At 48.0% G+C, this 24,787-nt stretch overlaps 2 protein-coding genes across 4 annotated transcripts in view; one reads left to right on the top strand and one right to left on the bottom strand.

Annotated features, from left to right (window-relative positions):
* Positions 1-22,519, top strand: part of LOC102871325 (alpha-protein kinase 3-like) — a 90,318-nt gene extending 67,799 nt beyond the window's left edge. Inside the window, 9 exon segments of the mRNA XM_006885207.1 lie at positions 7,853-9,965; positions 10,831-10,978; positions 11,316-11,443; positions 11,553-11,588; positions 16,750-17,033; positions 17,779-17,867; positions 18,627-18,850; positions 21,542-21,590; positions 22,174-22,519. Coding sequence (XP_006885269.1) covers positions 7,853-9,965; positions 10,831-10,978; positions 11,316-11,443; positions 11,553-11,588; positions 16,750-17,033; positions 17,779-17,867; positions 18,627-18,850; positions 21,542-21,590; positions 22,174-22,519 — 3,417 coding nt within the window.
* LOC102866565 (nuclear transcription factor Y subunit gamma-like) lies at positions 3,015-4,317 on the bottom strand. Of its 3 annotated transcripts, none has more exons than XM_006885142.1 (2): positions 4,114-4,311; positions 3,015-4,020 (listed from the first exon to the last, which is right to left on the bottom strand). In XM_006885142.1, the coding sequence occupies exons 1-2, from the start codon at positions 4,309-4,311 to the stop codon at positions 3,304-3,306; spliced, it is 915 nt and encodes a 304-aa protein (XP_006885204.1). In that variant the 3' UTR covers positions 3,015-3,303. The 3 variants fall into 3 exon arrangements, with proteins under 3 accessions (XP_006885204.1, XP_006885206.1, XP_006885205.1); XM_006885143.1 differs by having other exon boundaries at positions 3,304-3,639; positions 3,742-4,311; XM_006885144.1 differs by having other exon boundaries at positions 3,015-4,317.
* Positions 22,520-24,787: the final 2,268 nt, after the last annotated feature.

Here is a 24,787-nt window from a genome sequence, read left to right as displayed (position 1 = left end):
ATTTGTCCTTTGGTTTCATGACTGCTGCAGCCAAGAGTCTTGTTTGTGGAGCCAAGCAAGCTGTAACTGTTAACAGCCTCAATCTCTTCTCCGTCATGGTGCTGCCAATTGGCCCAGTGATGAGAATCTTTGTCTTCTTGATGTTGAGCTTCAATCTATATTGAAGACTACAGTCCTTGACCTTCTGCAGCAAGTGCCTCAGGTCCTTCTTAGTTTCAGTAAGCAAGGTTGTGTCATCTGTATAACCTAAGATGCTGATGAGACTTCCTCCAGTCCTGATGCCACGTTTTTCCTTGTAAAGCCCAGCCTCCTAAATGATCTGTTTTGCATGTAAATTACAAAGGTATGGAGACAGGATGCATTCCTGACACGCTCCCTTCCTGATTTTGAGCCATACAATGTTTCAGCACAATCAAGTGTTCTGAGATTCCCATTTTCCTCAAGGTTAACCACGATGTGTTGTGATCCACACAGTCAAATGGCACACAGATAGACATTCCTCTGGTACTCTTTACTTTCTGCCAAGGTCCATCTGACATTGTCTCGATAATGTGTCTAGTGACACAACGTCTTCTAAGCCCAAATTGTACTTCTGGTAGTTCTCTGTCAATGTATCGTTCCAGTCATTTCTGGATAATCTTCAGCAGTATTTTGCTTGTGTGTGATATGAGTGATATTGTACAATAATTTCCACACTCTGGTGGGTTACCTTTTTCTGGGAATAGAAGCAAATATGGATCTGTTCCAGTCAGTTGGCCGGGTAGTTGTTCTCCATATTTCTTGGCAACCTGATGAGCAAATCCAGGCCAGTACCATTTAACTGTAAATCTTTATTGGAAGAAAATGTCCCTATTTATCCCTCAATGAAGCTGCTGGATTCAAACCACTGACCTTTTGTTTAGTAACCTGACATATTATAGGCTGTCCCACTAAGACTCATTAAGCACACTGATATTACATTAAATTTAAGTGGTCCGAATATGAGAATTAAAAGTAATTGTAAAAATTATCACCCAGTTATATGATGTTTACATTTAGTTCAATTTAAATATAATAATATAAGTAGGTTAAACATGAGTGAAGAGAAAGGTAACACAGAATAAATTATCTTCCAATATAGAATAAACAGATGATTAGACATTGTTAGTATTATAATTAATGATGTAAAAATGTATATGTGAGTGAGTGTGTGAAAACAATGTGCTTTATAAACTTTCCCTCAAATCACAATAAAGGGGGAAAGTAATGTATTTAAATTCACTTTTGAGTCTAAGCATAGAAAAAGATATCCAAAGGAAACATGCATATGGCCAATAAATACATGAAGAGCTGTTCAGCATCATTGGTCAGTAGCGAAATGCAAATCACTTCACATCTACTAAGAAAGATGACTATTATAATTCTTTTTTTCAGTGTGCTTGGGAGTTGCCAATAATAAATGTTGACAAAAGTGCTGTCCAAAAAAAAAAATGTGCTGTCCACTGCTATAAAAGGGTGCAGCTGCTGTCTGGTTGTTCCTCAAAAAGTAAAAAATCAAATTCCCACCCATGTTGCTGTTGAATTGATTCAAAGGGCTCTGTGGAGTTTCTGAGATTCCAGTCGTCACGGAAACAAACCACCATGTCTTCTTCTGTAGTGAACGTAAACCATTGACCTATTGGTTAGCAGCCCAATGCTTGCCCACCGCACCACCAGTGCTCCTGAGAATTGCTGTAAGACCCAGCAATGCCAGTTTTAACCCAAGAGAATTGAAAGCAGGCAGCCAGATACCTGTATACTGTGCATTAGTCACAACAGAGAAAAAGGTGGAAACAACTCAAATGGCAATCAACAGAGAGATAAATAAGTGATGTATATATAATGGAATGCTGCTGTTGTTGTTTATTGTAGAGTCAGAACCGACCCATAGCTGACCCTCCAGCTGATTTTCAGAGGCAGTTAATCACACGGGAGAAGATTGCCCATCCTTCTCCCACTATAATGGAATAACATTCATCTATAAAAAGAAAGGAAATCTTGATTCATGCTATGACGTGGATGAACCTTGAAAACATTTTGTTAGCTATGTGTCACATGAGCTGAGTGTAAGATGCAGAAAACACAAAAATTACAAGAAGTCTCCCCACCACCTAGTTTTTCTTTCTCCTGAAGTTAATTGTTGTACTTTATCCTTTCAGAGCTATATTTTTTTAATTTACAATTATATGGGTATGTCTGCAGATCTTTCTATTTGAAAGCTTCACACTGAAATTTTATCCAATGCTCTGTCTTTTCACTTGGATATTCATTGTATTTATTTGAGGTCTAGATATACCATAATTCATTGGATTAGTGGTAAGAAGCTGCGCTGACCAACCCAAGGACACGTGTTTCAAATCCTCCAGCTGCTCCATTGGTGAAAGATGGGCAGTCTCCTCCTGTGTGGTTTACTGCCTCTGAAAACCCTCTGGAGGGTCAGCTGTGGGTCAGATCCCATACGGCTTTACCCAACAACAACAATACATTATTATAGGGGAGCTCCGATGGCGTAGCCTGCAGAGACTCGGGTTGTTAACCCAAGGGCGGAGGGAACCTCTCTGACAGTTTGAATCCACCAGTGACTCTGAGGGAGAAAGATGAGCAATCTCCTCCCATGCATTTGACAGCTTTGGAAACCCAGCAGAGGGTCAGTGATGTCCTGTCAGAACAGTATGACTTGACAGCAATGAGAGACAGTCTATTATTGAAAAAACAAACAAACATTATGTACTTGTAGTTTCTTGCTTTATAAACTATGCTGCAACAAATGTCTTTGTGTATAAATAAGTCCATTTGTACATATATCCGTAGAATTATTTCCTAGGAGTGTAGTTATTGGATTAAAGTCTGTAAGTATTTTTAGTTCTCATAGATAAAGCCAAATTGCTGTCCGCAGAGGCTCTGCTAATGTTTGTTTTCCTCTGGCCAACAGAGGGTGTTGGTAAACTTTCTACTCTATGAGGCTAGGACTGGTTTTGTTTTGTTTTGTTTTCAAGAAAATGCCATAAATATGTTATTTAATATTTCCATTTCATAGCATTGGACACATAGCTCAACATACTGAAATATTGACTCCTTGGATGGAAAAAATGGGAAAGGAAATAAAAAATACTGCATATTTCTGTTGAAGAATCTCAGCCCCAGGTGTGGGGTATAGTGCACCAGTGTCCTAGCCTGCAGGAGGCGCTGAGGTCGGCTGGGTCCGTTGGGGAGGGGGGCTGTGGCCATCGCCCAGGCTGTATGGCAAAAACTGTTGGGTGTCCTTGGCCTTGCCAGCTCAAGCCCTCAATCGCCAGTCACCTGAGGGGTCTGCCCATCGGAGGGCTGGTTGGCTGACTGGATGAACATGGGCTGGGCGAGGTCCTGGCCTGCAGGCATGGTGACTTGCTGGATCTGGTAGAGCTGCTGTCCATCTGTGAACTGGCTGAACTGCTGCTGTCCCTGCTGGACCTCTGTCTGTGTGATCTGTTGGGCATTGGTGGCAAGGGTCTGGATCTGTCCCTGTACGACTTGGGTGCCTGATACAGGCTGAGCTAAGCGAATATACTGCAGCTGGCCGGCATTCAGCTGCACCGGAATTTGCTGTATCTCTCCCGTGTTGGTGATGATCTGCTGCATCACCTGCATGGTCTGGCCGCTGCCGCTCTGGGCCTGCTGGGTTTGGCCTTGTGGCTGCGCCTGCACAATCTGCACCTGCTGACCTTCTCCAACCTGCATCATCACTGGAGTGGTCTGGCCCTGCTGAGGCTGTGCAATGATGATCTGCCCAGGTTGGATGGTGGTTGTGGAGCTGGTGGTCTGCTGGCCTTGCTGCTGCCCCTGGACTTGCATGGCAGTGGGCAGCTGAGCCAGCGTGAAGTAGTACTGGACGGGCTCGTCAGGAGTCACAGACTGGCGCACCTCCTCCTGACGCTTGGGAGGTTTCAGTTCATCTCTTGGAACAATATCGATGAGAAAGTCAAACTGATCAAATTTGGTAATTGCCATGGCGATATCATTTCTCTGGAGAGTTCGCCGCTTGTTATCCTCTGTGTGAATCCAGGCGCGAAGAGTCAACTCTGTGATAAAAATCTGGGCAGCCTTGGCAAAGAGCACAGGAGCTTCTGCACTGATCATCTTCACATCTTCTTCCAGTTTAATAATCTTCTTAATGCGAGCCAGTGGGAGTTCTTGTACTAGGAAATCTTTCACTGTTAAATTCCGGATTTCTTCCATCACATGAGGCCAAAAGGACTGTAAGCTTTGCTGGGCATCACTGCTAGTAGTACCACCAAATCCTCCTTCTGTGGACATTTTCACAACTTTGGCTTGGTAGAATCACTCACTGTCCACTGGGCCAGCTGATCTCTCCCTCTATGTTGATGCTATTGTTGTTAAGTGTCGTCGAGTCGCAGGCGACTCAATTGGATTACACTGTTTTGGGGTCCTGAGAAGAACAGGAGCCGCTCCTGCGGTGTCGGGCAATGTAGAGGCACTGGCCAAGGCTAGGACTTTTAAGCTTTGTCCTGTAAGTGATGATAAGCCATTGAGAGGGTTTGTTGTGGTTGTGGGGTGTTTTTGGTTTTTTTGTGTGTGTGTTTTTTTAAAGCAAAGAGCGTTGCAATCAAGTTTGTATCTTGGAAAGATCACCTGGATGTATTAAGGATAATAGTTTAACAGAGGCAAAGACTAGTGAATTGGATATCAGTTATGGAGCTTTACTGTCCAGGCAAATACTATTGTTGACAGCTTGGATCAGGTACTTGGTGGTGAAGCCTGTAAGAGGGATGGATATTGTAATGGATATTGATACTGCAATGGATATTGAGAGATAGGGGAGGTAAGTTCAGCAGGACACAGGGCTTGGTAAGGCAGGGCCAGAAATGGGAGCTGAGGTAGTTCATGAGTCTCGGGATTGCAGGCTGTGTGCAGAGTCAGCACTGTCTTATGCCTACATTAATAATTTCTAGTTTTATAGTATCAGAAGCTAAATGAAGGTTTTGGAAACATGCTGATTGCTATGTATTAGCCTTTTCATTGTAATTTACTCCATTTTAAAATTTCTGTTCTCTATTTTCCTTGTTATAATTTCCATAGGATTTTGGAGATTTCTTTCCCATCCCATTTCTTTCCAATTGTCTTTTTTAAAACTTTTCTTCAGTATCTTTCCTGAGTTCTGACAATTCAGGTATTTTCTCTTTGTCTTTCTGTCCCTCACTTTTTCTTATCTTTTTCCTCTTCTCTTGTATCTCTTTTGAGTTCTTAATTTCTTTCCTGTGAGCTTACAAGTAGGAGTACTTGTATTCTTCCTTGATAAAAGTGACTTCTGCATTAGGTTTTTAAAATTTGTTGGTGAAATGGTGACCAGAATGTTCACCTGCTTCCGGTTAACTTTTTTGGCGAATGTTCTTTGGTAAATTTTGCTTCTTTGCCCTCCTTTTTTTCTTATGATGACCTTCAACGACTGCCTTGCCAATTCTAATTTTTATGATTTATGATAGGTTTCCTTAAGTTTCTTAAAGAAATATTGTGGGTTTTTTTTTCCTGGCAACGAAAAGTCACAACCCTGAGATCTCCTGCCCCTGGGCTAGGCCAGTCTTCTTTGCTCATGTGTCCTCTGCTTTATTTCTTTTCTGCTCTCCATGTCCTATTGTTGTGTGTGGTCTAGAGTAGATTCTCACAGCCGTTCTTCATGACAGAGTAGAACTTCCCTATCAGGTTTCCTAGGCTGTAATCTCGTGGGTGAGATCACCAGGCTTTTCCTCCCTCAGAATCACTGGTTGGTTTAAACCACTAACCTTTTGATTAGCAACCAAGCACTTAATTGTTTTGCCACTAGGGCTCCTCTGCAAATCTCGTATACGAAGTCCATGGTTGAATCATTTTAGGATGAGGCTCTTATCTACAGTTACTGTGATTTTGCTGGTACATTCTGAGACTTACTGGTTTTGAGCTGTTTTACTATTTCTTCTACCAATGCTTCAATGTCCCAACAGCTACCTTTATCTACTTTCGATAGCCTTTGTTCAGTTTTTTAGCTATACATTACATTTGCCTCTAATCTTATTAATGATAGAGTTGCTTTTCTTTTTTTCATTTGCTTTGTTGTTTTGATTATATTCAGGAGGAAAGTGGGGGAGGGATTACTGCATGATGCCATCATGTTTAGAAAGCAAATCCTTTCATTATACTGGAACATATGACATTAATATAAAAAGAAACAGCTTGGGATTTAGAGCCATGTTTCTAATTAAAACTCTGCCACTTACTTGCATCGGATAATAAACAAATGACATCTTTTCTCCAAACATCAGTGTTCTTATCTATAAGGAAGATTCTCATAAATGTTTCATGTTTAACTAATATATACAAGCTTCATAGGAAGCTCTGGTATCTGTTGGATAAGGAATTGTGTTACAGAATCAAAGGTGAATCGTTTGAATCCACCAGCTACTCTTTGGGAGAAAGATGGGCAATCTCCTCCTATGCACTTCACAACCTCTGAAAACTGCTGTAGGATCAGTTATGAGTTGGTTCCAACTCAACAGAAATGAGTTTGAGGGTGTTTTGAAGATAGTGTTTAAGGAGTCCTGATATAGTGTGTTATTTGTTGGAGTGTCAACCAAAAAATCAGAAGTTGGGATACACCAGCTGCTCTGTAAGAGAAAGATACATCATCTCTTCCTGTGAACATTTACTGACTTGGCAGCTCAATGGAGCTTTGCCATGAGGCCGTGGATGGTGGATTACATAGAGCTGTGGACACTGGTGGGTCAGTGGTAGAATTCATACCTTCCATGAGGGAGATCTTGTGTGCAGCAACCACCCATCTGTCAGTGGTGTCTTTTGTATGTTGCTGCGAGCTTTCAGGGGAGCTTCCAGACTCAGACAGACTAGGAAAGGAAGGCCTGGGAATGTGCTTCTGAAAGTCAGCCACTGAAAACTCAGTAGCTCATGTGGTCTAATTCATAGCCAGTTATGAGGACAGTGCAAGATTTGGCACTGTTTTGTTCCATTGTGCATGAATTGGCCATGACTCAGAGGCTAGCTCAAGGGAAGCTGCTGTTGTTGTTGATTGCCTTCGAGTTGAACACGACTCAGTGACCTTATGAACAAAAGGCCTAAAGCCCCTCTACAACTACTGACATTTATCAGAGTTCATAGTTTCTGGAGGCATGTTATTTAGGAAGTGGGTGCCATTCTTGCTTCTAAACAAGGGAAGCTAGGAACTGAAAAGAAGAAAAATACAAACCAGAAAAAAACACCCCAAACCAAACCCACTGCTTCAGTTGATTCCAATGCATAGTAGTGTTTTGTGAATTGTCGATATGATAGACTACCATAATGTGTCATTTGTTCCTTGACATAAGGGCCACTCATGGTTACTTCTGCATTATGTTTATGGATGGCACCATGGTTTTCTTGCTGCCTCATTAATGGAGGCTATTACTGAGGGCTCGTCTGTACTCTCCCACTTCACCCACAATTCTATCCAAGGTTGTTAGAGAGCAGGGAGAAGCAGATTGATTGCTCTGGGAACCCTGGGGAGAAGCCACTCTCCAAATGGCAGGAGTAAGGGGTGGAATAACATGTGCATACGGTCTTTCAGGAAGCCTTTTTCATCATAGCCTGAGCTGGGTATAGATGTGGGCTATCCCTTGGCCCCAGTTCTGGGATCAGGGGTTAGAGAAAGCATGAGGCTTTGGAACCATGCCACACACATGTCCCTTGCCTCTCACCTCCATCTGCCCGAGAGATCAGGTAGTGGGATTCCCATCAGGTCAGTTCTGGGTGAGGTCAGATGAGATCCTGATGGAAATATATTTAAGTTCTTGTTCTCTCCATGTGTCCTCAGGCCCTAGAGCCCCAAACAACCACAGTTCCCACCACATTGGCCAGCAGCACCTCTGATATCACTTCACTTGGCCTCAGTACCTCGAGAAGTCAGGATACCATTGAGCCCATGGATACAGAGACCCAGGAAGACAGGAGCACCTCTGCTGACTGGAGAACAGGGGGCAACAAGAATGCACAGACGGCTGAAGAGGGACAGACAGACAGAAGAAGGCTGACAGATGAGAAAATGGAGAAAAACCAAACACAGACAACTCCAAGGACACAGGCAGAGAGGAAGGCACAGGTGGATATTGTGACACGAGAAAGTGTGAGGACACAAGCATGCGAGAGTTCCCAGGAGGATGTGGTGACCCAGGTAGAACGGACGCAGACAGGTGAGAGGATGCAGCAAGATGGAAAGATGGAGGCGGAGGATGGACTACAGGAAGACAGACGGATGCAGGGGGAGAAGGGGATGTGGTCAGAGGGAGGAACACCCACAGCCGTGGAAGGTCACCCAGAGGAGAAGCCGAGGCTCAGGCTTAGTCGACTGTCCACAGCCCCTGCACACCCACCTTCAGAGGGCCCTAGGCCTCAGATTGCTAGAGACTTTGAGCAGACCCCAGAAATGCCCTCTGACCCAGCAAAACCCACTGTGCTCTGCTCTGGGGAGGCAGCAGGAATTTCCTCCAGAAACCACGAGCAATCAGTGCCAGGCACCCTGTCGGGGCACCTCACACTCCCAGCCCTGCTGTCTGCAGACAGCAACTTGGAGCAGAGGGGAGAAGAGGGATGTCAAAGGTCAGGGTCAAGCCCAGGCAAGGACAAGCTAGATGACAGCCTGTTCAAGGGCCCCAAGGAGGACCAGTTAGGGGAAGTGCCGCCTGTGGATTTGAGGAGCTGCCTTCCAGCTGGCCTGGGTGCAGAGGGGCCCTCCATGCCCTCTCTTCCTGGGACTAGCCCGGCCAGTAAACCACTGGAGGGGTTGCCCAGGACCCTGACTTCTCGGCACACAAGTGCAGATACCTTTCTGCCTTCTGGGGCTCAGGCCTTGCTGGGGTCTGCCCCAACATTGCACCTGGGGACAGGAGCACCCACTCAGAGTTACCCACCAGGAATGGTAGCTCCTGTGAGCAGTGATGGGGCATGTGCCAAGGTGCCAGATGTGGAGGGTAGGACCCCAGGCCCCCGGAGCTGTGACCCTGGCCTCATAGATTCCCTGAAGAACTACTTGCTTCTGCTGTTAAAGCTATCAGGCACAGAGACAAGTGGAGGGGTGGCAGAGCCCCAGGCAGGTGAGGCCACCGGGGCCCCAGCATCCTCATCTACTCTGGTCCCCACTGTGGAAGTGGCTGGCCTGAGTCCCCGGACGTCACGGCGCATCCTGGAGCGCGTGGAGAACAACCACCTGGTCCAGAGCGCGCAGACCGTGCTGCTGAGCCCCTGCACCTCTCGCCGCCTCACCGGGCTCCTTGACCGCGAGGTGCAGGCTGGCCAGCAGGCCTTGGCAGCTGCCCGGGGCTCCCGGGGCCCGGGCTCCAGCCTCCTCTCTGTCCCTGCCATCGTGGTAGGGGAGGAGGGCTCTGGGCCAATCTCAGAAGAAGGATCCAGTCAAGGTGAAGGAGAAGCCTCCTCTGAGAGACCTGAGCTCCTAGGGGTCAACCCAAGGAGCAGTGTAGGAGGCCCAGCCGGGGAGGCGGGTGAAGAATTGCTGTCGGCAGAGCACGGGGTCCAGGAACCCTTCCATGAGGTGGTGGCTCTGGCTGAGGCTCCAGCAGGTCTCCCTGCAGCCACCCCGGAGGAGCTGGCCCTGGGGGCCAGGAGGAAGAGATTTCTCCCGAAGGTCAGAGCAACAGGAGAAGGGGAGGTAGTCAAGGCCGAGGAAAGGGAGAGCCCCACAGTCTCCCCTCGAGGGCCCAGGAAGAGCCTAGCACCTGGGTCCCCAGGGACTCCAGGATCGGAGAGACGATCCCCCACCCAGGGCAGAAAGGCAGGTCTGCTGGAGGTGCCGCGGACAGAGGAAGAGCCGGTGCCTGGAGACCTGGCCAGTGGCCCGGACGCAGAGCCAGCACTGGATGAAGGCAAGCAGGACGCTCTGGCCAAACCCAAGAAAGCCGAAGACCTACTCAAAGGTAAGTCAATAGTTAGAGGGGGCTCGATGGGCAAGACAGTCAGGCCGCTAGAGGGCGCTGCTGCCACTGACACGTCGCCCGCGCTTACTGAAGGGCTGACGAGCGCGTCTGAAAAGGTCTTCTTAATGGTCTCAAAGACTAGAATCAGAAAGGCCAGAAAGACCCTGTAACACAGGATTGAGAACAGTACTAACTTAATAGCCTTGTCATGGTTAGAAGGGAGAGGCTAAATCAAGGATTTTTCCCAAGGCCTGATGTTCAGTAGCATTTCAGCTCCAGCATCAGCATCATTCCCATCCCCATCTGCTCTTTACAGGTTTGCTCCACAACTGCAGTGGTGGAAAGGGGGTTCCTTGCAGGTCTCTAGTCTTAGGGATCTGGGGAGTGAGCTGAGGCTCTCGCTGGCCTTGGTTCTTTCCAACACCTACATGCTTTGGGAATCAGGGCAGAAGCCTCAGAGATGGAGGGGCAGAAAGCACTGGGGAATGAAGTATCCCTCTCTCTCACCCTCATTGCCATGGAGTCAGAATCTCCCCATGGCTGAACTTCTATTGGGTTTCTGAGGCTGTAAATTGGGGACAAGGGGAAGAGGAGATTGCCTGACTTTGTTCCAAGGAGCCACTGGTGGATTCGAACCCCCAGAGAGGAGCAGCCTTTGGGTTGGTAGTGTGGCCAAAACTCTCTTGTGAAGTAGCCAGAGACCTGAAAGCTGTTTTCTTCCAACCTGTGCCACTGATGGCAGCAGGGATCGAGTCTTTGGCCCTGGCCTAAGGCCTCTGCCTCTGTGTGTACAAATGTCAGAGAGGCCAGAGAAGGTGCAGGGTGGAGGGGAAGCGCTCTTCCTCTTACTGGACCCTGTTCCCAGCCCCTCAGGTGATCCGGAAGATTCGGGTGGAACAGTTTCCGGATGCCTCAGGTAGCCTGAAGCTCTGGTGCCAGTTCTTCAACATTCTTAGTGATTCTGTCCTGACATGGGCCAAGGATCAGCGTCCAGTGGGCGAGGTGGGCAGAAGGTAAGCCAGCCAGGACCACCTCCCCAACCCCAGCTAGCTTCCTACTACAGTAGCAATTCTGTTCGGTGTGGTCCTAACATCACTATAACCCTGTGAGGAAGATTCTGTTCTCTCCAGAGCAGAGGTGAGAAAATCTGGGCTCAAGTGTCAAGTCTCCTGTCTAAAGCTGCATGCTCTAAGTGTCACTCAGGGCTGCATGATTGGGCTTGCTCTCCACCAGGGTGTTTCTGACACTGCCTCTGGTGGCCTCAGAGCCTGGGCAGGGGGACTAGTTTCTGAGGACTCTTAGGATCCAAGTGTGCTCTGCACACGAGTCCTGGGCCTCCCTTCTCTTCAGTGCAGGGGACGAGGGCCCAGCAGCCCTGGCCATCGTGCAGGCGTCCCCGGTGGACTGTGGCGTGTACCGGTGCACCATACACAATGAACACGGCTCTGCCTCCACCGACTTCTGCCTCAGTCCTGAGGGTGAGTCTCTTGCTGCCAGGGCCCTCTGCCTGGCCATGCTTCTGGGGGTGGCCTCCACCTCTAGGCAGAACAGCAAGGGAAGCTGCTTACTTTCTCTTTCTCCACCTAGTGTTGTCAGGATTCATCTCCAGAGAAGAAGGTGAAGGTACGAGGGTGCTTTGGGGGAGGAGGAGGAGGAGCGGGTGGGTGCCCCCCATCGCCATTCACCCTGACTGCTGGGAGTGCCCTCCTACGGGCTTGGGGTCTGCTCCATAATGTCACATTTATATCCACAGACAGTCCTATCCACCCTTCGCCTCCTGGTTTAGGATAAGGCTCGGGAGGATGGTGGAAGAAGACCGAGGATTGTCAGAAGGTTGTGGGAAGAAGTGGTTGGGGGATGGTAGAGATGGCGATCTACTGGGAGTTAGTTAATCTTTGCGCTCTTAGTCTCTGATGGAATCTGGATTAAGGGCAACACTGGTCTCCAGGTCTCTACTCTGAGTGGAGTTTCTTGGATCCTGCTGCATGCACACTAAAGCACAGTCCTGAGGAGGGCCCTGGGGCAATGGCATGTCCCATAGGCTCCATGGGGGCTGTGAGCCACCCTGAAGGTTGCTGAGCATGTTAAAGGCCCCCGTTTTAGGGGAGGTGTCTGTATTCTTCCCATAAGAGACACACTAAAACTTGGGACTGGGAGGGCAGCTAGTGATGGAAAGATTATGAGAACTACGTTTAGTAACTGTTCAAATGTGTTTATTCTTCACTTATTTATCATTTAATTGCTCTTTTATTCATTCAACTAATGTCTTTTGTTCAGTTGTTGTTGTTAGGTGATGAGTTGAGTATGACCCATAATGGTCCTATGAACAACAGATCTATCTCTCCTATTGTGTGCTGTCCTCACACGTCCTGACACATCAGAGCCCGTGTGGTAGTCATTGTGTCAATACACCTGATTGACACTCTTCCTTTCCTTCACCAACCCTCCACCTTTCCCAGCATCATGACCCTCTCCAAGGAATAGCCCCTCCTAGCAACATGTCCAAAGTATGTGAGGTGAAGCCTCATTATCTTTGCCTCTAGATGCACCGTTTCTAAGTCATATCTGTTTGTTCTTTTCGCTTTCCATGGGATGTTCAGCGTTTTTCTCCAACACCATAGCTCAAAGGCATCAATTCATCTTCCATTATCCTTATTCATTGTCCAGCTCTTCATTCACAGCAAGTGATCGAAAAGACAATGGCCTGAGTTAGATGTACCTTAGTCCTCAAATTGACATCATTACTCAGTAATTTGGAGAGGTCCCTAACTGAAGACTTTCCCAGGGCAATACATGTCCTTTGTTTAATTAACAAATAAATTTTGATCACTATAAATACAATCTCATATCCAAAAATAGAATAATAATTGTTTAATATCATTAAATGCCCAACCAGATTTCCCCAATGGTCTCATTGAACTACTTTATTACTTTGGGTTAATCTATCTTTTTTACTTCTCCCTCATTTTCTCCCCCTCTTTGTCATTTATTTGTTGACCTCACTTGATGCGTGGAATTTCATACATTCTCAGCTTTGCAACATTCTTGATTATAACCCCACCTCTGGTGGCCTAGTAGGGAAGGAGCTGTACTGCCAACATAAATGCTGGCAGTTCAAATCCACCAGCTCCTCCACTGGAGAAAGATTGGCATTCTCCTTCCATGTAATTTACAGCCTTTGAAAGCCCACTGGAGGGTCAGCTATGAGTCAGTTCTGAATGGACGGCACACAGCAACCAACAACTAACATGTTACTTTATACGTGTGTTTTCTCTAAACTGGTAATTAGAGCTGGAGACTTGGTGAGATTTGGATTTAGTTTTTCTGTCTGTTTTGTTTTCAGCAAGAATCCTCATTTGTGCAGTGTGTTTCCCTTTGTGTCCATCAGGAGGTGCACATGGTCTGATTATTTTATTTTTTGTAGTAGTGAGACAAGTGCATTGGGAAAGTCAGCTGTCAGGGGCCTCTTCAGAGTACTGAAGTGCAACAATATCAGTCTGGAGACTAAGGTGCACCTGATCCAGGCCATGGTCTTTGCAATTACTTACTATGCATCAGAAAACTAGACAATGACTAGGGATGATAGAAGGAGTATTGATGCCTTTGAGTCGTGGTTTTGGAGAAGAGTCTTGAATATACCATGGAATAAACAGATAGAAGAATAAACAGATTTGTCCTGGAGAGGGTGAAACCAGGCTGCTCCTTGGAGGGAAGGATTCTGAGGCTTTGTCTGACTACTTTGGACATGTTGCAAGGAAGGACCAGTCCTTGTAGAGGACATCATGCTTGGAAAGGTGGAGGGACCGTTCAAGAAAGGAAGACCCTGGATGGGATGGATTGACTCAGTGACTGAGGTAATGGGGGTAGGTGTGTCGGAGTCAGTGAGACTGGCTCAGGATAGAGCAGGGTGCAGAGCTGTTGTACATAGAGTTGCTATGAGTCACAAGTGACTTGATGGCACATAACAAGAAGTAGTGAGACTGACCCTAGTCTCCGTCCAGGTGTCCTCTTTCTGTTGTTAGGATCCATTGGCCCAGGCAAACCTATGCACAGTGCAACCAAACAATGGCTGATTCTGGGCCATCCTCACAATCTCTGCCAGCTTGTCACTGTTGCAGCCACTGTGCCAGTCCAGCTCATCAAGAGTCTTCCTTCTTTTTTTGTTGTTGTTGGCCTTTTACTTTATCAACTGTGATGACTTTTCCAAGGACTGGCTCTTCCTGTACCGAAAGGATATGAGGCAAAGCCTCCCCATCTTTGCTTCTAATGAGTATTCTGGCTCAGATTCTTCCAAGACAGACTTGTTTGTTGTTCTGCTTGCCCTTGATTTATTCTCTGCCAACATTATGATTCAAAGGCATCAATTTTTTCCTAGTCTTTCCTCATTTGTTAGCCAGTACATAAAAGGCAATTGGAAATAGCATGATTTTGAGCACCTCAGTCTTTAAAACCTTGCCTTTTTAGTATTAAAAGACTCAGTAATAGACAGTGTTTGATTCCTCAGCTGCTGCTTCCATGAGTGTCGATTGTATATCAAAGTAAAAAGAATTCCTTGACATCTTCAGTCTTTTCTCCACTAACCAAGACATTGTTCATTGGCTCAGGTGCTTTCTACCCAACTCATTCCTTTTAAACCCTCTCACCTTGAAGTTACCTCTATAGTTTCACCAACCACTAATTGTTGCCTAAACCTGTTATTTCATGAGGAGTTACAACTTGGCAGTATTATAGAATGAAGCTTACTCTTTTTTTTTCTATAATTATATTTTATTAATTTTCATAAACATTTACAGAGATTTTGGGCTTCCACTCATTCATTGTTGCATTATTCTCTCTACCCTCCTCCCAGTTTGTTCTTGTCCAAATGCCACAGTGCTTGTCAAAGCCAGTTCTGATTAATCTTCTTTGTCAGTGTGTCCTTTGCCATTCCCTATCACTCCTCCCTGAGAGAGACTTCACCCTGAGTCATAAGGAAAAGGGGATGGTGTATTCTCTTAGCTACTTCCTGAAGCTTACTCTTAATTCATTAGCCAAATTTTTTTCTGTCAAAGAATTATTTGGCTGCCATTTCCAATAAGAAATGAAGTTAAAGACTCAATTTCCCCCCTTTAGTTACTAGATTTCAGAATAATGTCCTACCACTCTCCAAAAATGGCTACTTACATTTGTGGGCTTTTGGAAAGAATGGTTTAAAATTGCCATTATGAAGGCACGGATTTTTAACATACTCGATGCTCTCAATACATTGCATTTGCTATAGGTTTTGTTGTTTAGTTTGTCTCATTTTTAACCAGTAGAGGTACCTTCATGTTGGTTCTTGAACCCCCTCTTTTTTTTAATTGTAAAAATAGAAAGATAACTAGTAGAACATATATGGGGACCTAAGGGGGTAAGGGTGGGAACAGAGGGTGAGGATGGGTAGGGATGAAATCACAGGGTTGCACAATTTGGTGGGTGGAGGGAGTGGGTAAAGGAAATGAGAAAGATCCAGCGGGGACTGGAAAAGACAGGGTAGTGGTGGGTATAGTCCAATGGTGATTATTATGTTTTTTTTAATAAAGAGATTATCTTTTTTATTTGTGGGTTTCCAATTTGGGAATAAGGGTACAGGCTCTCTGGCTGCTTCGTGCTGAACAGGGGCATTGAGGTGAAGGGGAAGGGGAGCCCACTTTAACACTTTACTGGTGGTCTTGAGTTGAAGCTACATGCCTTCTTGTTCAGTTAGAGGATATTTTCATAATGTTTTCTGCCCTCTGGACGCAAGGTGTTTGCATGGGTGAGTCCAGTGGGAGTGGCTGGCTGAACTTTGAGGCTTCATCCACCTTCACTTCCTTAGCTGGCAATTATATTTCCCTTTTATCTCTGGAACTGAGCTCACGGTTCAGGTTCTTGAACAAAACTCAGTGTTTAGCTTATCTATAGGAAAGGTAGCAAACCTACAGAGAACAAACTTGAGAGTTACAAAGAAAAGGGCTTTGGATGTGTTACTTGCAGGTATACTGGAGGAGGAGATGGAGGAAAATGTCTTAGATAAAATTCCTCATACATACCAAGCGGCTCTCCCCTACCAGACAGCTCCCCCCAGGGGCCAGGCGGCTCCCCTCAGGGGCCAGACAGCTCTCTCCTGCCAGGGGGCTCTCCCTAGAGGCTGGGTATCTCTCCTCAGGGGCTGGGTGGCTCTCCTCTGCCAGGCATTGAGCCCTTTAGATAAGGCATCAATAATATTTGATAACTTACTTGCTTTCTGGTGTGGTAAGATGTACCCAGCCCATCCTGCCCACTTCCTGTCCTAGATCTGGAATCAGCCATTTCTTTATGCAGTTGTGGTTCCTTCTAGTGGGAAATGGTATTTAGTGATCACAGTTTGAGCACTAGGGATGCCCATTGTTGCTGGATTGGCCCAGAAAATTTTTTGAGTCAAACGTGTTGGTTGAGATGGAATCACTTAACCACTTATTCAGTATGTTTAATAAAAATATAGAATTCTCAAAGTAGCTCTGGCATTCCATACTGATTGCTGCCAGCACATCAGAGCACCACAGCTCCCCCAGACTCTTGGGGAGCACTCCCATTGGACAGGTGGTACTCAAGCTCTATTGAATGACAGAGACCAGAGCACATGGTTTCTACCTTCAAGGAGCTCCTGGTTTGGAAGGGGCTGAAGGTGCAGACATGTTGACAGAACTGGGGAGGGAGTTGCTCCCAGCCCCTCAGCTGCCCTGCACACCCCAGACTGGTCAGGGGTGAGCTGCTATTTTCCCACATTTCTCCTGTTTCCCTCTAGTTGGAGAAGAGATTGAAATGACCCCCATGGTGTTTGCCAAGGGTCTGGCTGACTCTGGCTGCTGGGGGGACAAGCTCTTTGGGCGCCTGGTGAGTGAGGAGCTCCGAGGGGAGGGCCATAGATGTAGCCTCCAGAAGGCCTCCCAGGCCAAGGTCATCTATGGGCTGGAGCCCATCTTCGAGTCAGGCCGCACCTGCGTCATCAAGGTCTCCAGCCTGCTCGTGTTTGGGCCAAGCAATGAGACATCATCTCTCCTGGGCAGAAACTACGACGTCACCATTCAGGTACCAGGTCCCACCCCTGTTCTCATCCTTTGGCTCTGACCTCCTCCCCTGCCCCAGCCTGGGTTATGGTGGCAAACGGAGGCAGAAGCCTTCTCAATCTCAAGGTTGTGAGGCATCAAGGACCAACCTTAGGGAGAAACTGAGACAACTCAGAATCTAGGTGCTGTACTTTGCCTCAGAGAACTTGGGAGTCAAAGCCTTTCAGGCCATTGTTTCCCAATTGTATTTCTGCAGCAGAAACTTTTCTTCCTGCCTTTATAAGTAGTTACACACAGAGGCCTTATGTTGTTGTTATGTGCCATTGAGTCGACCATGACTCCTAGGGACCCTATGAATGAGGCTCAGAGCCCTGCCCTATCCTGGGCCAACCTCACCATCTCTGAAACATCTGCCCCCACTGCCGCGAGTGGAGTTAAAAGCAGAGTAACTGTAGGGGGACAGAAGGTCTGGTGCTCCCACCATTCACACTCTCCCAGGCGTGGCACCTGGGGCACTGTCACCGTCATTAGGGCTCCAGGGGACACATTTTGGAAGTCATTTTGAAAACCCTCACTTTTTAAAAGTCCAAAGCCTCTTGCTTTACAAAATAGACAAATGAGGTACAGAGTAGAGAGCAGAGCAGGCCTGAACCCCACTGTCCTCTGGAGCAGAACTCCTCTCTAGTGGGTGAGCCTCCCGCCTAGAGTAGCAGATACAGAGTTAGGAGGCTCTCTTTCGGTCTGATGTGGTTCCTTACCATCCACAGGGCTGCAAGATCCAGAACATGAGTCGTGAATACTGCAAAATCTTTGCTGCGGAAGCCCGAGCTGTGACTGGCTTTGGGGAGGTGCCTGAGTAAGTGTGTGGGAGAGGGGCCACGTGGTGTCAGGACTGTGGCCTTCAGCTTTGGGAAAAGCAGCGATTGCATCATCCTCGGGGTCATCCTGGGTTACAGCAAACAGACCCATAGTTACCCCTCTGCTTGGCTTAGTGGTCCCTCAAAATCTGGCAATCTAGACCAAAAGACTCACTCTGCACTTTGGAAAAGCCTCTGCCCAGCTCTCACAACCTCCTGCTCCTCAGCTCGTCTTTGCTGGTGGCAGACTGAGCCCAGCAGATCCTGGGCCTCTCTGAGGGTGATGGGGGTGGGTAAGCTCTTAGGCACCGTGGACACTTTGCCATGGTAGACGGACAGTGTTGGGCTGAACTTTTATAGGAGTCACATGTTCTCATGCATCTTGAGTTCTGATGAACACCTGGTCTGACTTGAGCCACCATTGGTGAAGTCCTCTCTGGAGGTGTTCCTCTCCGACACATCCTCATCTCAGTCCCTCACTAAGCACAGAGTCTATTTGGGGTCACTGCAGAGGTCACTTCTCGTCCCACTGACTGACCGCAGAGAAGGGACGGGACTGTCTGACATCACCTGCTTCCATTTCCTTTCAGAACTCAGGGTGGAGCTCCCCTCTCTTAACCATTTGGGGAGGGTCAGAGCTGAATGAATTCCGTCCTTAGAAGGAGCCTCCTGTAAGCTCCAGAGTGTAGAACTGGGCTGGAGGGGTGAGCTTTCTGGAGTCCTACTTCCTGCTTACTGCAGGATGAAACTGTGTTTAGGATCATCCCACTGTATCTGATCTACCGGCCTGCAAACAATATCCCATATGCTACCCTGGAGGAAGACCTGGGCAAGCCCCTGGAGACTTACTGTTCCCGGGAATGGGGCTGTGCTGGGGCCCCGACAGCACCCAGCAGCTCCGAGGCCATGCACAAATGCCAGACCTTCCAGCACTGGCTGTATCAGTGGACAAATGGCAGCTTCCTTGTCACAGATTTGGCAGGTATGAGGGTGCCAAGTGTGCACGTGCACGTGTGTGACAGCATGTGAGGGCAGGGCCACAGGGCTTCTGATAGTTGACATTGCACTTTCGGCTTCATTCCCCATTGTTCTTCATGATAACCCTAATATACACCAGGGCCTCATATAATCCAGCTATACCTGAAGTTGCATTTAAAGGACTATAAAAAAAGGAATTGATTTTAAAGAACACTGCATGGGATTTGATTCAAAACTCACAACTGTTTTTTAAAATAATATCCCCTCTTTGCTGTGCTGCTGTAACTGCTACCAACATTCTCACTCTTCATACACTCCCTTCCATCCAGGAACATACAGCTTTTCTGCATCTTCTCCTCCTCCATCTTTACTTCCTATTAGATGGATAAACATTGTCTCTCTGGCTTCATGCCGATTTACATGTTTCTCCCATCACTCGGATTCTCCCGAGGAAGGCAGGCCAGCGAGCAGGAGTTCTCCAGGCTTGCTCACTTTATCCCAAATGGGGAAATGTGTGGAGAAAGCCAGTTTCTCTGTACACAGGAAGAGAAGCACAGCTGGGAGGGCTAAGGATAGAACATGGCCTCAGATGAGCTTTTCTTTGGAGTAAAGTTGATGGCCTCATGTACTTGGATTGGGGAGGCTAGGTAGAACACTAAGCTCTTCTCATTCTCTCTGTTAGCTCATAGGTTCCTGCTTCCTCCCATACATTTCTTTATTCATCCACCAGACAGTAATGGGAAGTGGTAAAGAGGACTATACCTTGCCCTCAAGAAACTGTGAGAACGGCACCAATTTCTGTACTGAGTTGATGACATGGTAGAGCAGAAAGATTATAGAGTCAAAGGAATTTGACTTACGCCTCGATTTTGTAATTTTCTAGCTGGGCCTCTGTTTGCAAAAGGAATAAACTAAAGTGCAGACAGAGTTGTAGTTGTTGTTGTTGTTGTTGTTTGATGCCGTCGAGTCGTAGACGACTCATAGCGACCCTATGAACGAATGGCCTGCACACTGTTTGTACATAGAGTTTCCAGAGGCAAGCCATTTCGGAAGTGGATGCCGCTCCTGCTTCCAGGCTTGATTTAGTCGGGAAGCTCCAGCCAACACTGTCCACCATGGGTACCCATTACCACGATTGGCACATCACTGTCACAGTGTTCAGCATCACAGCAACCACGCGTTACCGCTGTACAGCAAAGCACAGACCAGTGCTACACCACCTAGAAGAATGTTTGACAGGAAAACAATTTGAACCTGGCCAAGGGCCACAGATGAAAATCACCCACCTTCGGCTTGGTACCATAGCTTCCTTTCCACTAGGCCAACGTAGCTCGCAGACAGAGTAGGACTTTTTATATCTCTGAGTTTCTGTTTCCTTTCTTTCTGTAGGACTAGTGGTATCTTTTCTAGCTCTTTGGCTTGTTACAAGGATTAGCCAAGTTTATCTTTATGACACTGGAATTCTGTTCAAGTTTAAGGGAATGTCTTTATCAAAATACAAGATGGAATGTGATAAATGTTAAAAAAGATACAACAAGGAATCTAATATTTACTGGATATGGATTGTGTTTTGGGCACTAAGTTAAAGGTTCACCTGTATTTGTGATCTTCTCAGCACCTCTACTACACAGCCTTTATTATCACCACTTTTAGTGATGAGGATTGTTGTTGTATACCATCGCGCTAGAACCGACTCAGAGCTGACCCTCCAGCACCTTTTCAGAGGCAGTACATCACACAGGAGGAGACTGTCCATCTTTCTCCCATGGAGTGGCCAGTGGATTCAAACTGTGTGCCTTTGGGTTTCCAGTACAACTGTTAAACACTAGGTCATCAGAGATCATAAGTGGACTGCCAGGTTCACACCACTCCAAGGTGACATAATTCTAAACCCCACACTCGCTCTACTCTATCCAATGATGGTGCTCAGGCCCGAGAGTGAAAGGCAGCTTCCTAGAAGAATGCTGCCTGGATAGCTTGACAGGTGCCAAGGACTACGAGCTTAATGCACGAAAGTGCCGAGAGGCGTGGGTGAGTGAATATCAGGGGCAAGAAATCTTTTTTCCATTCCCTTTTTACCTAGCTCTATTCTTCCAACAGTGTTTTAACCCTGATGACCACCTTGGTTTTTTGGGGTGCTGACTGCCTTTATGATAGAGTAGAAGACACTTATCAACTGGTCCATTCTTGATATAGCCTCACACCCCCATTGTCTCTCTCTTGCCTGGATAAACTAACTTTTGAAGAGGGTGAAGAATTTCACTCAGAGTCAGAACCCAGCCCAGTCTATATGGTCAGAGTTGATCTAATAGAGGCAGGATTACATGGTTGGGAGTCTTGGATACAGCAGTCAGAAGAACTGAATTTATACCTTGACTTGCAATAAGTAATTGGTCTTTGTATAGAGTCAGTGTTTAGTTATACAAGAAATGAATCAATGTAACTTTGTTCAAGTCATGTGACATTTAGCACACCTTCTCATTTGTGATGTTGGGAATATTATTACTGAAAATATCCTCACCCTTCCTAGACGGCCAGCTGGTGGGGTGGCCCAGGAAAGTGAGCCAGAAGAGATGCCCTGGACCCTGGCGTGCTCCCCTCTAGGGCAAGGCCTGCCCTGTAGACTCGGAGCTTGGGTCCAGGCTGGACAGAGGGAGGCTCTGGTCACCAACCCTAACCTTTCTCTTTTCTTCAGGGGTTGACTGGAAGATGACTGATGTGCAGATTGCCACCAAACTTCGAGGGTGAGTGGCTCCTGGGGACAGAAGACCCTCAGAGGGTCCTCTCAAAGGGAAAATGCCCCGTGTCTTCTGGTTCTTTATTCCTGATGTGCTGGGCCGGGGGCTGGATGGTCTCAGACATACCAATGGTGATGTGGAAATGACCTGGGACTGTTGCTCCCACCTGCTGTGCCCTGACCCCAGCTCTAGACCGGCAGGTAGTGAGTGACCAACAGGCCCGATTATCATGGTACAAAACTCAGGGCCTGCAATATAGTCACCTATATAATCTCAGGTTCTCCCTCCTCCTCACCCCTGAGGAAGCCCGTCAGGATGCAGGTGAGCAAGGCTCCCTCCCACAGAGGGGTGACCTGGAGTCCACTCACATTAACATTAAGAAGGCAAATCCTCCTCACACCAGCCAGGGTGAATTCCCTGTGCCAGATGGGAATGGAGGCGGGGGGTGCCGTCTGAGGTAGTGCCCAGGAATCCCCCACCCCCACGTAGAATAGGCACCACACCCTGACCTTGGGCTTCCCAGAGATGGCCCCCAGGGGGCGCCTGCCCTGGGCCCTCCTGTGGCCTCAGCTCTCACTGTCTGGCACAGATACCAAGGCCTCAAGGAAAGCTGCTGCCCTGGCCTGCTGGACCAGTTTACTGCCTCCCACCAGTGCAACGCCTACTGTGAGAAGCTGGGGCTCAAACCCCTTAAGGGCCCGGAGACCACCCACCCCCAGGCCAAGGCCAAAGGCTCCAAGAGTCCATCTGCCGGCAGGAAGGGTGCCCAGCTGAGTCCTCAGCCCCCAAGAAGAGGCCTGCCTAGCCCTCAGGGCAGTCGCAAGAGTGTCCCAAGCCCCAAGGCCACTGCTCAGGCCTCAGAAGCAGTCACTGCCCGTTTGTTGGGACAGCCTGCCACCCAAGAAGGGGGTTCCAAGGCCCAGAGCATGCGGTAGCCCCCACAGGAGGCTGGGGGCCTCCACCCAGCAGCAGACCAACCAGGAAGCAGCTTGAACCTGATGGAGACTCTCCCGATATGGAACTAACTGGAGACAGGGCTCTGAGGAGATATTGCTCAAGGACCCCTATGAGCAGCCTCTCCTCTGTCAGCTCCTCTTCAGACAACCTTGGTGTGTGGCACCCAGCCCACCAGCCCACCTGGTGCCACCCACCACCCAGGGCTCCCAGGTCTTGAGTACCTCGACCTCTACCTGTACTTGTGACCTGGGCCCTCCTTGAAGTTTACACTCGCCACTGCTGGAGACTCCTGGAGTCCTCTGCATGAGTTCTAACCCCACCCCTGGCCTGGCCAAACCTTGTGGTGAATGTACTCCTCCCAGGGCATGCAGGCCAGCATCCATCCCTCACCCCTCCCGGGCCCTGATCCCTCCCTGTCCTTGAGGCTCCAGACATCCTCTTCTGAGTCTGGACCCGTGACTCTCAGGGTCTCTCTTCCTCCCAGCTCCTCTGCCTCATTCACCCCGGTTTATTTTGCAACTAACCTTCCCTGAGCCCGCCTTGGTCTCAGGGCCCTTCCAGAGCCTGCCGTGTCCTTGTGTAGTGATCTTTGATGGTGGGTGTTCATGTTCTCGCTCCCTGCATCACTCACTCACGTATCTGCTTCTCAGGTCCCCTTGCTCTCTGCACCCCTGGCTTTAAGCCCAGTTGTAGCCTGATGTTTCACCTTCCCTCACTGTTTACCCAACGATAATCCTCACTCTGATTCCACACCTGCCCACCAATACTCAGGAGAGGCGCAGACTTCTCGCCTCACCCTACACTTATGCACCATACCCCGCTTCAGCTTCTCATTGCCCAAAAGGTGAGGGCTGGTGTGAGTTTTATCAGGAGAGGGGAAGGTGTTGATTTTCAAGGCCCTTGTGCTCCATACTGAAAGGAGGCAGGGTCTGGGTTAATTTCACATCTCCTCTTCCCTGAATAGCGAGCTGGGACTCTCCTGTGAGAGAGTTCTGGGGCTACAGTCCTACCCCATGCACTGGGGTGGGACCCAAGAACCTGGCCACAATCCATTAGCTCTTGATCCTGGGGTACCACCTCTGGGCCCTCATCTATGGACTCCCAAGGAAATGCTGTGCCCGGCCAGCACCCTGGATCCTTCCTGAGCACCCCATCTTGAAGCCTGGGGGAGGGGGCAGGGTCTGGAGTTAGCCTGCTCCCCTTGGAATGCAATAAAGGCAGCAACTGTGTATCCTGCTCACTTCATCTGGTGTGGTTCAAAGCGTGTGGGTGTCAGGGACCCTTGTCTCCAGGTGCAGTCTCTGAGGGTGTCCTATAATCCTTGAGCCCATTAGAAAACACTATATTATCTAGACTCTGGACTGAAGTTCAGGTTCAAAAGAGACCACAGCCAGATAGTCCTTGCTTTCTATACAACTGAACTTGTGCCCCTTACCAAGGTATTTGGGGAGGTGTGTCCTTGGAATTGTTTCTGCATTTGGGAGAGGAATGCAAATGAAGGAGCCAGAAGGGCTGGGGGTGTGGGAATTTCCCCAACAGTCTCTGCTGCATCAAGACCACCCAGGAGACAACCAGCTTCTCCTGCCCCCACCCCCATCTACTCTCTGACCATTCCCAGCTTCTCAAGTGACAGAGAAGCTTCCCATCTTGTCCCCACCACCCCCTGCCACATCACCCAGATCTTTCCTTGCTGACATTAACCCCTCCATTAGACATTTCTGACTTCTCTCCTTCCTCTGGTGTTCACCTGACTCCCAGCCCACTTTCCCCTGTTCTCCAGTGTGTCTCCCAGCCCAAATATCCAGACCACTTTGAGAGCTTATACCCAGGAATGAGGCCATTTATGCAGCGAGTACCTGCTGATCACCTACTTCATCCCCACCTGGGCTGGGGCCTGAGGGGACGCAAAGACGTGTGAGGCAGGTACAGGCAAGGCTGCCTGCCTAGTAGGCAGTCTTGGGGTTTGAGGAGTAGAAACTGCCTGGGACCAGCTTAATCAGAGAAAAAGGATGCGTAAGAAGGACGTTGGGGTAACTCACAGAACCAAAAGAATCTCCTTGGGAATGTGGAAACCAGGGAAGTTTGGGCTTTCCCCCCGGGGGCTGCTGGTGTTGGTAGATCCAAGATTCAAGTTCTTCATGAGAGGATCTGCTCTGGCACCCACGGTGAGAAGGACAGGTAGTTTCTCAAAGGATATGGTTAGGGGGAGGCATCTTACCAGAAGACTGGGAAGTTGGGAAGGGCTG

Source organism: Elephantulus edwardii, unplaced genomic scaffold, assembly GCF_000299155.1.
Source record: "Elephantulus edwardii isolate Elephantulus edwardi_28Jun2011 unplaced genomic scaffold, EleEdw1.0 scaffold00041, whole genome shotgun sequence".
Lineage (NCBI taxonomy): Eukaryota > Metazoa > Chordata > Mammalia > Macroscelidea > Macroscelididae > Elephantulus > Elephantulus edwardii.
Note: the sequence above shows the minus strand (reverse complement) of the source record. Positions and strands in the feature narration are given on the sequence as shown.